Here is a 17762-nt window from a genome sequence, read left to right on the forward strand (position 1 = left end):
GACCTCAAAGAAGAATTAAGATAAAGGCCACTTCCTTCCTTCACCTGTGGTATCTTCATAACTGTATTTCCTGAGATCTGGATTATACTTAGCATTTCCAATCATTTTAAAGGACACCATTGAAGGCCTGTACTATGGGCTGAATGTGCCTCTGAGAGAAGGATGTTGAAATTCAAACGCCAAGAAACAAGTATTAAAAGGTAGGGTCTTCCAGAGGTAATTAGGCCAGGAGGCTTTTCCCTTCATGAATGGGATAACTCATGACCCTTCAAACAGACTTGGGAGTTTGGCTTCTTGCCTTCTCACCCCTCACTATGTGAGCACATAGTTCTCTGCGGAAATCTAGCTCTCACCCAGTAAATGAACCTGCAACATCTTGATCTTAAGCTTCCCAGTCCCCAGAATTGTGAGAAATAAGCCTCTATTCTGTAGAAATGTCCTGGTCGATAGTGTTTTCTTATAATAGCACAAAACAGATGAAGCCAGCCCATGAAACCCAAAACTCTGCTTATTATTCCCACTCAAAAGCTCTCTTTCTATTTGCAAACACATAGGCATGCATGCCAGGCCCACTTGCTCATCCCACAACGACAGCCCACTCAACATTCATTAATTTTGAATAGACTACACCAAGCATTGTAGATAGTTTCTTTCAATTAATCCTCTCAACAACCCTATCATGTAGAATCTTTTGTCTCTATTATAGTGTGAAGGAAACTGAGAATAATGGGTATTCAGAAATCTGTGCCAACTCACACAGCAAGAGGCAGAAGCTTAAACCAAAGGTCCCTTAAGCTCGGAAGCTGAGCTGCCACCACTATACTACTCTCGAAATCATGCTAAGAAAACTGTCCTGGGATACCATTGTGTCATTCTAAGGAAATCTGTCCTGGTGATGACTGAGTTTCTTAGTGCACACTGAAATCAAACAAACATCTACTAGCTAGCCCTTATATCCTGTCTAGGAAGTAGACAAATAGCAAGTCTAGATCAGTTTTATTTCTGACCACTCTGCTAGTTTTATTTATAAATTATACTGCAGAATCATATTCTAAATGAAAGGACCTGAAATCTTCACCAATTCAAGTCTGTATGTCGCTTTTATTGCTTTGAGCCATCACTTTAGTGGCAAATTCTTTGTAGCAAGGGAAAATAGACACCAGGTTTTAAAGAGAGAGGAGGTAACAGATTAGGCATGAAGATAAAAGTTGGGGAGAGAAGCCGGGCATCAGTAGCTCACACCTATAATCCTAGCTACTCAGGAGGCTGAGATCTGAGGATCGAGGCTCAAAGCCTCTTTTCTCAATAAACTACTCAGGAAAAGCCAGAAGTGGTGTTGTGGCTCAAGTGGTAGAGCTTTAGCCTTGGGGCACAAAGAGGCTCAGGAACAGTATCCAGGCCCCAAGTTCAAACCTCAGGGTTGGTACAAAACAAAGAAAGAAAAACAAAGTCAAGGAAAAATGTAATTGTGATTGGAATGTATGGATGTCTCTAGATACCTCTGGGGATTAGTAGCCCCTAGAATCCTTGTAGCTAGCCATGCATGGCCAATTCACACTCAACAGATTCGTTTTGGATGCACTCTGACTGCCAGAGAACAGGTTTCATCTGGGTATATAAAATTAGCATGTATCTGTTAACCCACAAAGAGATGTTTAAAACATGTCCCATATCCTCTAGGGGTTACAATATAGTTTGAAAAATAAAAATACACACATAGAAGTAAGCATATGATCCATAATGATGTATGCCAGCTCTAAGAGATTATTTTAAGATCTGAAGTGATCTTAATGCTTTGTAATTTTGCATATTACGATCAGTAACAGGAGCTCCAATTTACATTCTCCAATAAGGAGTAACCCTAAGATCATATATCCTCAAGACAACTACAGTAGATAGGAAAACCACACTCAAAGAACAGTCATTTTGTCCTTAGCTGTCTCCCACTACTGACTAGCAATTACCACTTTTCTCTTAGTCTTACATGGCTAATGCCATTAGTACATGGTAATTTTTTTTTTTTTTTTTTTTTTTTTTTTTTTTTTTTTTTGCCATTCCTGGGCCTTGAGCTCAAGGCCTGAGCACTGTCCTTGGGCTTTCTCAAGGCTAGAGAACTCTATCACTTGAGCCACAGCACCACTTCTGGCTTTTTTCTTTGTATGTGGTACTGAGGAATCAAACCCGGGCCTTCGTGCATGCTAGGCAAGCACTCTACCACTAGGCCAAACTCCCGGCTGTACATGGTAAATTTCCCCTTATTGGGAACAATAAATGAAAAGCAAAGGGAGAGCCTAGATGTGACCCAGACAATGTCTAAGTGCTTCTAGATGCTCTGAGGCTTCCCTTCTTGTACCTTCTCATTACTAGAGATAGAGCTAAGTTGAAATTCAAGGTCAAAAAGAGCTGGTGGCTCATGCCTGTAATCTCAGCTACTCAGGAGGCTGAGATCTGAGGATTGTGGTTCAAAGTCAGGTTAGGCAGGAAAGTCCATGAGGCTCTTATCTCCAACTGACCACAAGAAAATCAGAAGTGGTGCTGTGGCTCCCAGTGGTAGAGCACTATCTTTGAGCAAAAGAGCTCAGAGACAGCACGAAGACACTGTGCTCAAAACCTCCAACTGACCAAAAGAACAAAAATCCAAAGAAGCAAACAAAAGAAAGTACAAGGTGACAAGAGGCTGGAAAAGACTTGTCAGGGAAGCCACTCAAAGTGCCTTTCATTAAGTTTGACTTGAGGGGCTAAGGACATCTTAGCTCTCAGCACCAGTGGCCTCATTGAGGTCCATTTCATGGTGTATCCTCAGGGACCTTAAAAGAAAACGAGGACTCAGAGGTTCAGAACAGAAGCATCCCCACCTTCTTCCATCCACTGACAGCGCCAATACCTTAGAGCGCTCCACACATTTCCACAAACACTGGTTGTTTTCTTCTTTGTCATAAAAGAAGTATGAGCGGGAAAATTATTACTGCCCGTATTATAAATCAGGAAAACTCAGAAAGAGGCTTCCCATTTTGTTACTGTTACTGTTTTCTTGGATGTTTGCTAAATATCTCTGCTAAATACCAAAGAGAACTGTTAAGTAAGGGGAGAGCTGGCGTGAGAGCTGTGGGTGCGGATGTTGAAAGTGAGGATATTGATGAAGACTTACTGTATTCATAAACTGCTTTGGTAGAAGGCAATTCCTTTGCACAACTAAAGATAATAAAGATATTATTATTTTTATTAATAGTGGAGAAAGAGGCTTTGCTAGATCTAAAACCAGTAAGCTTCTGGGGGATGTAGCACAGTGGTAAGACAATGCATTCGCATGTGGGCTTGGGCTCAATTCCCAGTACCACAAAATTGACCAGTTAATTAAATGAATTAATTACTTAGATAACAACAATTATTGGTGGGAAACGGGCTGTACCAGAATCTTCACTCTTAGATCCCGTGATTCAGCTTCGAGCTCAGAAGGTTCAAGATGGAAGCAAAGCCCTGAAGAGCAGGCAGATAGAAGCATTAATAATTACTAAACTGTAAGCAAGGGTCAATAATGATACTGAGTAATTACTAAATTATATTGATAATTGCTAGATATATTAAGTAAGTAGAGCTGTCATATTTTCCATTATGGATAAAATTTAAAATGATCCTATTTTGGGGGACTCAGTAGTAGCCCTGGGCACTGTTCTGAGCTCTTTTACTCAAGGATAGCACTCTAGCATTTGAGCCACAGCTCCATTTCTGGTTTCCTGGTAGATAAGAGTCTTACAGACTTTCCTGCCTGGTTTGGCTTTGAACTGCTATCCTCAGATTTTAGCCTCCTGAGTAGCTAGGATTATAGGCCTGAGCCACCATCACGCAGGCCCTGATCCTTTTGGATTTAAGAACATTAACTCTGAGACATTAGACTGTCCTTCCAAATACCTGTGCTTTCTACCTATTCTGTTGTGGACTTGTCACCCATGAACATAGTCACTTTTATGGGGACTGATTTATGGGTTCTGGCCTTCACTGTCATTTGCACAAATGAAGTTCAGCTACTTATTATCCCATAAGAAGTAGAGCAGCTTTTGTCTTGGACATGCTTGAGGTTTGAAGAGCACTGGTCTATTTAATTTTGGACTGGAGATGCATTCAAGGACTTGTTGAAAGTGCTGTTTAACTCAAACATACTCATTTTAATTTTATTTTCTTTGATCTTTTTCCCAAGCCAATGCCTTTATGGATAACAATGGCAATCAATTTAGTCTTTTCTTCTACCTTCCAAGGTCATTCTAGTTCGTTTTTGGATATTCTCCAGCTTCATTATGCCTCTTTTGGTCTTTGTTGATTAAAACTATGTCTAGTATCTGAGATGTAGATAAATGACAGTTTGCAAGAGACACAGTTATGTGAATGAGAAAAAAACTGGTCCAAACAGGAGGAAGTGAGAAAGCCCCATGAGCAACTGCATCAACTCAGAATTTAATGCACATAGAGGCACTGAGGGGACAACAGTTAAGGGTAAATTGGAGACCGTAGAAAAGTTTGTAAATAAATTCAGAAGCAGGACAATTGCTTGTTATAAAGAAAAGGCAAAATTAAGCAGGAAAGGAAACATATTCTCAGGGTTCCAGATGCCTCTGTGACTGATTGAGACAATGAAAACACTCTATTCCAGTTTAGCCCACTAATGCATACACAGCTTAGGAAGCTGGGGCATGAACTGGTTGCTGGGGTTCAGTGGAGGTGGCTGCAGTGAAAGAGCTACATCTTTTTATTCTGTAGAAGGGTGTCCACCAACCTTGCCTAAAGCTGAGAAAAGTTAGGAATTGGCAATACTGGCAGGATATCCAGGGATGTGAGAGTTGATAGAAAGGAAATGATTTAAAAGAATTAAAGTTATCACTTCAGAAGAGCAGAAGCAATGTGCAGCAAGATTTTGGGAAGCCATTGTTTTCTCTGACAAGTTCAGGAGTCATTTAATTCTAAGATCTGAGCATAATGTACGTGCATGATTTTCGTCAAACATAAAGGGAATGGCAAAATATTTGAACCAATGATATCAAAAGCTCTAATATTTTTAATATGCTATAAACAGGATGCTGAAATTTGTTCTGATTAGTTGCTCTTGCCAGGTAACCATTGGCTATTTTTTTCCTCTGACTCTATAATATTCCATACATACCAAATTAAGAAAATTGATTGAAAAGTCAAAGAAGAAAGAAATAAAGCCAACAAGAAAGAAACACTGGTTGTAGTGGGAGCTACAAAGATGATTAAGTTGCTACAATTTTGAAAACCCCAAGGCAACTGTCACTCTGCCCAGAAATGGTGGCATGAATTTCTCTTAATTTACTGAAGCAATTTCTTAATTAAATGTACTTTTCAACAACAGTGTGCAATTTTAACTTGTCATGCTTCATTTAGAGCTCCATGTTTTTGTTCCTTCTGTGTTTTTGTTCAAGTCAGCCCAACTCTGACAACCAGTTAAGCTCCTGATCATGGCTGGGGCTGAGTTGGTAAGATTTGGAGAGCATCTCAATGGTGAGAGTCCCTTTGGGAATGGGGCGGGGAAGACAGTACAAGAATGATTACATAAACCACACATTTGAACACTGGTGGCTTCTCAGAATTTCTTAAATGAGAAAAAAATAAGTAGTACAGGAGATGTGTTTAATAACACTTAATGTGTGTTGAGGAAAACATGGATTTATTATGACCTCCCCTGGAAAGAGAGGACACATTACATCCTCATAAAGTTGCTAAATTTAGAAAAAGCACTGGGTCTGAACTTGGATGCAGATCTCCACTAAAAGCTGAAATCTCAGGGGGCAGCTTAGTGGGGTGAAGCACTTCCATATTTGTGCTTCAAGAGCCAGGAGGAGTGTAAAGGAGGGGTGGAAAAGGAACATGGTGACCTTGGGGAAGAAGGGAACTGGGTTGCCAGCGATCCATTTCCCCTTTTACAGACTGCCTTCCTTTCTCAGCTATGATACACATGATACCAAAACACCAAGGCTATAACAGCATGCTTTGGACTCCCAGCTCTTATAATTTCTTAAATGAGATGCATTGTATACTCATGAATTGACATGTTGAATTGAAACCCTTTTTATTACTACTTTGAAAATTTTCTTTGTGGTGAGGCTTGAATCCAGGACCTGGGCACTGTCTCTGAGCTATTTTGCTTTTATGCTCAAGGCTAGTTAGTGCTGTACCACTGTGAGCTACCACAGCTCCACCTCCAGTTTTTTGGTAGTTAGTTGGAGATAAAGAGTCTAACTTAATCTCAGCCTTCTGAGTAGCTAGGATTACAGGTGCTTGCCACCAGGGCATGGCTACTTTGAAAAAAAATAATATAAGAAATAAAAATAATACATTCATTTTCGTAACAATAACAATGATCAAAAGAGTGAAAAATCAGAAGTGACTCTGTCAAGGTCACCCATGCTTATCAGGACTCCTTCAGGGTCATGCTCATTAGACCAAAATGGACTCATAACTTCCAGCCTCATCCTGTCTTGCAAGTTTCCTCTATCTCTAAACCTCATATATTTATCATGAATCCTTAAGCACACACCTATTAGTGAGTACAATCGATTCTTCCACAAAATGAAAAGCAGCAACACTTTTGTAGGTTTTTTTTTTTTTTGGTGGAGGGAAGACTTTGGAATAAAAACAAATTTGGACACAGGGGACAATAAATGCCTAAGGAAAAAAATGACAAGAGATTATAGGCTATATCTATGAGCAGCACTAGCTCAAATGAAGAAAAAAGAAGTACAAATAACCATGGGATACAAGTTATGAGACTGGCAGCTCTATGGCAACTGGCATGCCAATTGCTTTAAAAAGTCCAAAGAAAATAGTGTGGAGCAAAGAAAACGGAGGGTTAGGAGCAAGATTCACTCAGAATCTGAAAAGGGTTATAACAAAGGCACGGGGGGGGGGGGCTAAACAGTACTAAGGATGTAATGATGGTTATCTCATATAAGGGGGGATATTACTATCCTCACTTAGGAATGGCTCATCTAGGAGCAGCTCAAAGAGATAGCACTTACGGTGCAGTAACAAGCAACCAGGGTAACAAGTCACATAGCCAGGATTGGAGCTGAAGTCTGACTACAGTCTCCAAGGTCCTGATCTCCTTGGGTGCCAAGAATGAGTATCCACGTCACGGCGGAGAATCTAGAAAATTAACACAGTGACATCTTACATCTATGGGGTTGGTGTGTTAAGCATATCAGCTGGGCATTTCATTAGTCTTGCAAATAATTTAGGTTTGCCAAGTATTTTTGTTAATTTTTAAAATAAGTTTAAGGATTTTTCAGTATTTGACCATAGGTAAAGATAAAAAGATATTGCTTGAGAATGCCAGATTGTTTGTGTTTTCCAAGACACTTGCACCACAAGCTCTGTTCCTTTCAGCAGATGTTATTTAAGATAGACTGAGAAGCCACGAGATCGGGAGCACCCCCTGTCAGCAACCATGGCCTCAGGAAGCTGCTGGACAGGGAGGGTCCATGCAGCCCAATTCTGGGTTAATGATTTGTTGTTCTTGTTTTCCAGGTACTCAAAGACAAGGTGGATGGCTACATCCATGTCCTGGAAAAAATAACACATTGGAAGATTTGGATGACTAGAAATAAGAAAATCATCATTCTCTTGAGTCTCAGCCCTACTCTTCCAAGTAACAAATGGTTTTGATCAAAGCAGATTGTGTGAATATAAAATCTAGTAATCCTGCCCTCAGGAAAGGAGGGTGGCTGCATGGAGAAACCTCCAGTTGACTGATGCTTGACCCAGGACCTGAAAGTAATTGTTTCTCAGTGCCTTTCATAAGTAATTCACCTAGTCTGATAAAGAAATATCTGCGTTTTCCTCTTCAGATGCAAACAAAAATTGGAAACCCTGTTTCTTTCTTATACATATAGAATATGTTTTTTTAATCTTTTAATGAGGTAATCAAACTTAAAGGAGTTGTTCAAAGGGAAATTAACAAAATTGAAGCAAAATACAATAGTTCTGGTGATCTGGGGTTAACTCTGTTAAATGTTAGGTTGACAAGTCCTTTTTAGAAATCAAGATTAGTTGGCAAAAGGCAATAGACTTGGTGACTGTGTTGTGTTTCTGTTACCTGCACAGGTCCCCATTCTGTGTTTCTGTTACCTGTACAGGACCTCATTCTGTGTTTCTATTACATGCACAGGCCTCATTCTGTGCTTCTGTTACCTGCATAGGCCCTCATTCTGGGTTTCTGTTACCTGCATAGGTCCTCATTCTGTGGCAGGGCAGTAACTGTCTCATAAACTAATTGTCACCAAGGTCCTTTACAAACAAAAATATGATATAATGATTTCTTTGTATTTCAGGTATCTATTTGAACAACAGAAATGAATCTCAAATAGAAGAAACTAGAGAGAATCCTGGGGATAGTTACACAGCTATAGATACAAAAAGTATGAGGAAAAGTAAAAACAACAAAAAAGGAGAAGGGTAGAAAAAAATGATGAAAATATGAACAAAATTTTAAAAAACCACATTATTCCAATGAAAAGCTTCTAAGGATGGTCTCATTGTTTTTATTAAATCAAACCAAATCTGCCTAATGGCCTTGACAATAAATGCTTGTCATGGCAACTTAAGTCAATAAACAAAGCACTTGTACTACTTCCCATGAGTGCTGAAACAAACTACCACAAACTGGATGGCTTCAAAACCAAGAGAAATGTGTGCTCTTATTCGTTGTGCAGGATGCTGGAAGTCTGAATCAAGATGTACAAGGGCTTAGCACAAAGAGCGTCTACTCCATCTTCCAATCTAGGTTCTAATGGTGGCAAGCCAGCCTGAAAAATCTTGGGTTATGGCAACATAAGAGCATTTTCTTCATGTGCTTAAGTCCTTGTGTCCAATGTCCTATTGTGTGTGTGTGTGTGTGTGTGTGTGTGTGTGTGTGTGTGTGTGTTTAGGGTCCACCCTACTCCAATATGGCCCTACCATAACTTTAGGATCTTAGCAAACAGCCTCTTTCCAAGGCAGGACATATTCACAGGTTCTGAGGATAGGATTCAACATAACTTTATGGGAGGAGGGCATAATTTCAGTGGACCAAATATTCAAAAGTGTACTTGTGAATGACCATTCCTCTCTATTCTCTATAATTTTCCCTGCTCAGCAACCATCACATGAATATGGTCCTCATTTCCTAATACTTCCTTTTCTCTTTCCTGGCAAATGTAAGCTTCACAAAAATAGTTCTGATCCCTATTTCCCATCTACAGCTCATTAACCCAGCTGTAATGATTATCCAGGAAAGATATCCTCTCTCTTCCTTCCTAGACTCTGGCCTTGTTAATTCCTCCTGTTTGGCCTTCAAGAGGCACCCTGAGTAGACATCAGGTGAACTTCTGGAGTTTGCCTGTGTTCATCCTTATTTCAGCATCTGGCAGCCTCCTGAGGGCATTGCAGCACCCTGTTTACCAGCCAGCCTCTACCTTGACTTTAAACTCCCTGAAGTAAAGATCCTGTCTTCTGCAGCCTTACAGCCTCAGCACCTAGTAGAGTCCAACACAGCCTAGGGCACAGAAATGTTTTTAACTGAATGACCAGTTATCTGCATGGAGCCATTTAGACTAAGGAAGTAACCAAGCAGACAACAAACTGATAACATGACTATTATTCTATCAGATAAGAGACGTTATCTTCAACTTTCTGTGCCTTCCTGATCCCTTGGACCAAGCAGGCACCCAACCATCAGGAAATTAACATCAAGGGAATGGATAGGAAGGAATGGGAATTACCAAGCAACCATCTACTGTCACAGATGGTTAGATGCCATAGAAATAGTACCTTAATTAATTTTATCACTTTTCATTCATTTATAAAAGGATTGCTCAGCAATGAATTATAAGACTTCTTTCATAGCCCCTTTCTTTTCATCTTTTCTCCATTTCTTCCTTCCTTTCTTTTTTGGTCTTTCTTTCTTTCTTTCTTCTTTTTTGCCAGTATTGGGGTTTTAACTCGGGCCCCATACTTGCCAAGCAAGTGTTCTACTAATTGAGAAATCTACTGAGTCCTGTTCAGTTTACTTGTTTGTCAAATGAGGTGTTATATTCTTTCCCTAATACAACTTCAGACCTCAATCTGCCTGCTTACAGAGTCCTGAGTAGCTGGAACCATAGGTACTCACCACCACTACTCACTTTATTGAGTGAAATGGGGGGGGGAGGGTGAGGGTCTCACTAAAGTTTTTGCCAAGGGTTGGCCTTGAATTTCAGTCTTTCTAGTCACTGCCTCCTGGGTAGCTGAGATGACAAATGTGGGTCTCCACTCGTTTAAAGAAACTTAAATACTAATACTACCTAGCACATTACTTTATATTCAAAGGTAGTCGATATTATTTCATGTTAAAAGTGTTTTGGGGGGCCAGAAGTTTGGCCTAGTAGTAGAGTGCTTGCCTAGCATGCACAAAGACCTGGGATCGATTCCTCAGTACCACATACATAGAAAAAAGCCGAAAGTGGTGCTGAGGCTCAAGTGGTAGAGCTCTAGCCTTGAGAAATCCCAAGGACAGTGCTTAGGCCATGAGCTCAAGCCCAGGACTGACAAAAAAAGGGGGGAGGTGTATGTAAAGGTAAACATTAGCATTACATCTTAGCTTTCAATATACAGTCAGGATCCAGTAACCCTCACGTTAACATTTTATATGTTTCTGAATAGCTATAAATTCGTTTCTGGATTCATGTTTTTATAAGTTTATTTTCTTAGAGCTTTCCCAAGGAGCAAAGAAAAATACAGCTTTTTGGAATGGATAAAATAAATTCTTACCTCGCAATATAGAGCAACTAAGCCTCTAAGGAAAAAAAAATCTAAGAGCCATTATAAGAGCTTAATGGTTTTATTTTTCTATTTTTAACACAGTGCTATTTCATTACTCAGGGAATAATTACCCATCCATTATGTTCTAGCCATTCTCTAACATTTTCAAAAGACTGAAATAATAGAAAAATGGAAAAACGATAGAACATTAGGATACAACCATAGTATGGTCACTGATCAAAAATCTTCTATTCTATGTAATTCGATACAGTAGAAACTAGCCAAATGTGGCATCAAACAACTTGAATGATTGTCAGTGCAACTAAGAATGATTTTCATATTTTTTATTTCAACTAATTTAGATCTAAATAGCTCCATGAGCCTTTTATGCTGCTAAATAACTTAAGCCTATGGAAATGATTCAGTAGTGAAATAAACTGCCACCCTTACAACACTCTTCAAATTTCCTATTACATTACCCCAATTATTGCATCACTTATCTTTCCAGTAGATAAAAATCAAGAAATCAAGGCTGGAAATGCTATCTTTATTTTACCAGTTTTCCTCTACTCTCCTGTATCATCCTCTCCCCCCCACCCCTGACCCCACTACCCCCCTGCCCAACCAAGTGCTTGTTATCAAATCCAGGGCCTCATGCACACTAGACAAGTGCTCTTCCAATGAACCAATGAATTACAACCATAGCCTTTTTGTGGGTTTTATTTTGCTTTCATTTTATTGCTGGTCCTGGGGCTTGAACTCAAGGCCTGAACACTGTCCTTGGGCTTTTTCCTCAAGAATAGCACTCTGATACTTGAGCCACAGCACCATTTCTGATTTTTTTCTGTGTATGTAGTACCAAGGAATTGTACCCAGGTCTTTGTGTATGCTAGACAAGCACTCTACCACTAGGCCAAACTCCCAGCCCTGTAGTTTGTTTCAACTTACATTGAATAGAAAATTTAAAGAAGAAAACTTATCTGATGGGCAAGAAAAGAAATAGAGAGAGAGGGAGAAGGAGAAGGAAGAGAAAAGTGGGGGGAGAGGATGAACTTGATCATAGATGTGAAACCTTGAGCTGTGAATCTTCATATGGTGGCAACCTAGATCAGTTGTCACAGGAAGATTTCATCTTATAAACTGACATTTTGTAAAGAGGATTTTTCTGCCCTGCTTTGCTAAATGAACATGGGACAGTCTTCTTTCACTTTTTGAGATGTGTGGATACCAGATTCATTTTCCATATAATTTTTAAATAGAAAAATTGCTAAAACTAGGTATGTATGCAAGATGACTGGAAAACAAACACAAAAAATAGAACAAGGAAGTAAAATAACTTATTTAAAGTTATAAGTATTCATTGGATCCAAATGGTAAATGGTGATTAGCATATTTTTCTGGACAGCTGAGGCCTTAGCCAGTATATCAGATTCTTATTTAAAAGTGTGTAACTCCATAAGTAAGGTAATTATTGTTTGTTATTTCTGCCTAAGTTTGTTATCTTAAAATGGCTAAAAGCAGAGTCTTAGAGGTTACATAGCATTGGGCTGGAATCCCAAGTTCAGTACTTAATGTGTGACCTTTGGCAAATGACTCAGGTTTCCAAAGATCCAGTTCCCTCAGCTGTAAAAGAAAGATTTAAAAATCACTTGCTCTTTCACAGGGATACATAGAGTATAAAATTTCCATGCATAGTGCTCAGTACAGTTGCTTGGCACATGGGAGAAGCTATCTATCAGCTATGGATAGTGATTTCATTATCCTTGAGTGGCTTAGAACAGCTCTCCTTATTTATCAGATTTAGGAAGCCAACACAGGGGAAATGATACCTGTATCCATTTATTCTCCCCAGAACAGCTGCTTCCACCAGGAGTGCATGTCCCAGGTGCAGAAAAGCTGAGGTAGGAAAGCAGACAAGAAAGCAAGTAGGGGATTGTAGATAGCACTGCCTTTAAAAACTCAACTTTGTCTTCTCCTATACCAGGAAATTGCTTTTCCCCCAATTTTCTGATTAAGCAGGCATTACTTTCACAAACTCAAATGATACTGTTAAGGGTAAAAATCTCCTGATATCCCACAACCCTGAGAAAATACTTACTTTATTTTCCAGGATTTTTACATGTACACTTATGCATATTTTTAATAAAAATTGCTATTACAGCATCTTTTTTATTTTGCATCTTATTTTATATTTAAGAAAATGCTTTCCATTGCATTCCCTAGAGGCCTATATGTTGAATCTTAGTAGGCCTCCAATCTTTATGTGCATAGTGGGAAGAAAAAAGGGTTTCAACAGAAGTGATCATTGGAAGAAAACAGCCCCTGATTTAAAGAAAAAAACTAAGTAGTCTATGAGCTTGAAATTGATTTTAAAAGCAAGTAAAAATCAGAGGATTTGTTTTTTTCTTATGAAAACATCAGGGAGAAAGAGGACGTGGACCTAGGGTGTGCTTCGTGACACACCCCATTCCCCACACGACTCTTACTCAAGGAATGTGAAACTTTTAGAATTTAACTTTTAATAAAATGAGAACTCACTGTAACCTCAGTATATTTTCAGAGTTTAGAAGGCTTATTTTATCTAGAACACAACTCTTTCAGCCCTGGCATCAGAAAGCTATTTCTGAGTGCTAAACAAATATGAAAAATATGGGTCTGGCCATGTGCTTGCTTTCCCCTGCCAGGCTAGGTTCCCTCCAGAGGCTGGATGAGTGAGTCCATAGCCTCTGAATGCCACCATGGCTTGGATAAGCCCATGGCCTGTAGACTTAAGAGTCCAGGGCACAATGCAGGGACCTTTATCTGGAAGTCTGAGCGTATCACTTCTGGGATTCAATTCTACCCTGCCAGGAGTCAGGGGTAAGGATGAAATTAGATTTCACTCTCCAATGTTTGATTCCATCCCCATTTTACATTCCTCTTATTGTGGTTTCTGCTTTAAAAACCGAAAGTGCTTTTGCTATTCCACTCCTAGATAGTGAGCAGACAGACAGCTCCAGGGAAAGAATTTGTATTGGAGAAAACTTCTGCTGGTTTAAAGAAATGATATGCACCATTCAAACTTGAACAGAGTTTATAAAAACAGGATTTTCCCCGAAAGTGGCCCAAAATAATAGAATATAGATGGAAATAGAAGTTTCAGAGGAGAGCACAGGGGCAGTAGAAAATGCCCCAGTACAGAGGAAGACCTCTGGGGGCAAAACTCATCACACATCATGTCCATACACCTAGCATCTTAGCATAAAGGCAGGCAAGATGGCTACTCTGGCTTTACGAGGCTGGTAGCTCAGGACAGCATCAAAAGGAAAATTTCATACCCAACTGGCCTTTGCTTTCTTAACCTGGAACCTAAAGTAAAAGCCTAACATGCCAAGCTAATGTGGCAGACAGAGTGGACCTTTCTCAATATCAGGGAAGGGCATGGGTAGGGAAGACTTCCCCTTACCCCCATGGGAGAGAAGAGAACAGCTAGTAGTGAGAAAACCCAGTGGGCCATCCACACCATTATTCCCTGCCCCCTCTCATTTTCCCATGTAGGCAAGTAATTGGCTAAAGGAAATACTTTTGCACTGTAAGAAAACTTAATGAGGGTGAGTCACCCTTACATTCCTAAGTCACCTCTATGTACTGAGCCATGTGACTCTCAATAGACTATTCACAGGGAAAGTGAGTGTCGTCGCCCTAGAGCTTGTCAGAAATTCAGATTCTTAGGCCTCATCCAGATCTATTGAATCAGGAGCTCCGGGGTGAGTGTCTAGGGTGGTGCTGAGGCAAGCACAACATTGAGAGTCTGTGCCTAGTGTGAAGAAGTTGAACAGATGCCAGGAATCCTGATTCAGATGCCAGCCCTGAATTCCATGGTCCAGGTCAATGAGGGTAAAGGATCATGATATACCTCTCAGCGCGTGAAGGCCAAGTAACTGTCACAGCGGCTCATGCCTGTAATCCTAGACACTTGAGAAACAGAGATTGGGAGGGATATGGTTCAAAGTTAGCCCAGGCAAAAAGCAAAAAACAAAAAAACGTATCTCAATAACGAAGGCTGAGTCTGGTGGTACCTACTTGTCGTCTCAGCTACTATAGGAACTATAAATAAGAAAACCAAAGTCTAGACCAGCCCAGCTATAAACTCAAGATCCTATCTGAAAAATAAGAAGGGGTAGGACTTGAGTGGTGGAGTTCCTGACTAGTAAGCACAAGGGCCTAAATCCAAGCCCCAGTATGGAAAAAAGTTTAAAAAAGAAGTGGCCGGGAGTTTGGCCTAGTGGTAGAGTGCTTGCCTAGCATGCACGAAGACCCGGGTTCAATTCCTCAGTACCACATACATAGAAAAAAAGCCAGAAGTGGTGCTGAGGCTCAAGTGGTAGAGCTCTAGCCTAGAAAAAGTCCAAGGACAGTGCTCAGGCCCTGAGCTCGAGCCCAGGACTGGCAAAAAAAAAAAAAAAAAAAAAAAAAGGCTTCCAAAGCAACCACGTGAAGATCTGCTTAGATAAGTCCCTGAGCTTAGGATGGTCCATAATTTCTGTACTCTTTTTCCCCTCTAGAAGAGAATGTATTTTTATTGTTCTTCGTTCTCATTGGTGTTCCTGGGAACTGCAGCATCACAGGCACTCAATCAGCCTGCAGGGTATTAAGCTGCCGGTCTCTTGAGGAATTTTGATCAACTCTACAGTACAGTTCACCCCCGACCCTAATGTCTCTCAGCTGAAGACACACAGCCCACTGCTAACTTACGACTGGTTGTCTGTCGGTCCAATCCTTCCAGACATTCTGAGCTATAGACAGTGTTTTTAGTTCCACTCTGCAGGAAAAATTGAGGCTCACAATTTTAAAGTGAATTCATCCGAGGTCATAGAGCTAAAAAGTGGCAGTGCCAGTATCTGATGCAGAAATATCTCCTGCCAAAGGGTAGTGCGGGGGTTTAACTGTCTCCAACTTCTGATGTAGGTAGCTAATAATTATCTTCTTACCATTCTCACCAGGCATATCTTACAAATGCAGCTAGTAGACCTCACTTCCAGTGGTCAAACACCAAGATAACCAACTACTAGAGGATCTAGGCTTTCACAAGCCAGAAAGAAAATTCTTAAAGTAGATCTGAAACATAGAGGGCTGCCGGCTTGTAATTTTGCCAAATGCATCCTCCCCCAACAAAGATTAAGTATCATCATCACTTCTAATAAGAAAAAAAATATATATATATACTATGCCAAAACAAAGCACAAAGGACCTAATTTTATAATAAAAGAGTCAATCCCTCACATTTCATATTTTCTCATACACAATGATCATTGTGCCCCATCTTTCTCAGTTTTCATAGATTGGCATTTGGTTTTTCAGGGAGCTCATGAAAGCAGAGAATGGTAGAGAAAATATACTAATGGACTATTCTTCTCTTACTGGTCAGATGACAGGAAAAGGGAAAGTGGCACATGGGCCAAAGCAGGACAGCCTCGTAGGCAGTGATGGACACACACACACATACACACCAACACATACCATTACCCTTCACCATGACCTTGGACCACCAGATCTTAAACTTTAGTGTGCATCAGAATTAGCCACGGGACTGTTCCCTGAGTGGAGCATCCAACCCAAGCAGTCCAGGAGGAATGGGATGGAGTGAATCTGGCCTCCATACCCAAAGGCATGGATGGCAGGGCTGCACATCCCACCTTCTGCAGCAGCACTGAGGCCAAGGTGGAAAGGCAGAAATTCAGGGGGCCTGACATAGGTCTAAAGTGAATCTACCATACACCTTGGCAGCTGGCCACCAATGAAGTATTAGCTCTCCCTCCGTTGTCACTTTGGCTATGTCATGGTCTGTCCTTTCCACCTCATGAGAAGCCTGAGTCCTTTGTCATCCATTATTATCTTGTGAGCACGCCAGGACCAGGAAAGTTGAGAGTTGAGGGGGGAGGCAGAGGGAACAGTTGTTACTGGAGGTTCAGGAGCTCCCATAGTCAGAGATGGCATGTGCTGAGAAAGGAAAGGAGGATTTATGCCACAAGCACAAGACCTTACCTTACTAGGAGGTGGCCCATGGTCATCCAAGTAAGTGGAATTCCCTAGTGGGGGAGAAGAGAAAAGCGGATGAGTGAATTGTTCAAGCCCCACATGAATGTAGTGCCAAATAAGTAGTTCACATACATTTGTAGACAACTGTATCAAAGAAAAATAGGTCCCTTACCACCAGCTTTTCCCGATGTTTTACATGTTGGCTTACTGGTTTCAGTAGTTATAAATGTGCTGTATGCATGCATGCCCGTGCATGAGCATGTACACACACACACACACACACACACACACACACACACACACACACACACACACACACAGAAAGAATCATGCACTATTATTCCACGTCTAATATGTTGGAGTACAGTGTCTTAAACTGTAGTGTTCATTAAAATTAGCCATAGGGTTTGTTAAAATACCTATTGCCTGGCTCTACTCCCAGAGTCCTGATTTAGTAGCTCTAAAAATGAGCATTTCTAACCAGTTCCATCACAGTTTAAGAAGTCTATGCTCTTTCTCCAGTCTGCCTTGAAGTTGGTACAAGCAAAACTGGTAAAATAAAGATAGCATTTCCAGCCTTGATTTCTTGATTTTTATCTTCTGGAAAGATAAGTGATGCAATAATTGGGGTAATGTAATAGGAAATTTGAAGAGTGTTGTAAGGGTGGCAGTTTATTTCACTACTGAATCATTTCCATAGGCTTAAGTTATTAGCAGCATAAAAGGCTCATGGAGCTATTTAGATCTAAATTAGTTGAAAGAAAAAAAAAGGTGTAAAAATCATTCTTAGTTGCACTGACAATCATTCAAGTTGTTTGATGCCACATTTGGCTAGTTTCTACTGTATAAGATGACACAGAATAGATTTTTGATCAGTGACTATACTATGGTTGTGTCCTAATGTTCTATCATTTTTCCATTTTTCTATTATTTGAGCTTTCTGAAAATGTTAGAGAATG

At 40.3% G+C, this 17762-nt stretch overlaps 1 protein-coding gene across 1 annotated transcript in view; it reads right to left on the reverse strand.

Annotated features, from left to right (window-relative positions):
• Window positions 1-17762, reverse strand: part of Ust (uronyl 2-sulfotransferase) — a 234491-nt gene that overhangs the window by 122315 nt on the left and 94414 nt on the right. Inside the window, exon 2 of the mRNA XM_090337984.1 lies at window positions 16810-16853. Within this exon, the coding sequence (XP_090194110.1) occupies window positions 16810-16853 (44 nt within the window). The remainder of the gene's footprint in view (window positions 1-16809; window positions 16854-17762) is intronic.

The sequence above is a fragment of the Megascapheus bottae genome, chromosome 8, assembly GCF_031878675.1.
Source record: "Megascapheus bottae isolate mThoBot1 chromosome 8, mThoBot2.hap1, whole genome shotgun sequence".
NCBI lineage: Eukaryota > Metazoa > Chordata > Mammalia > Rodentia > Geomyidae > Megascapheus > Megascapheus bottae.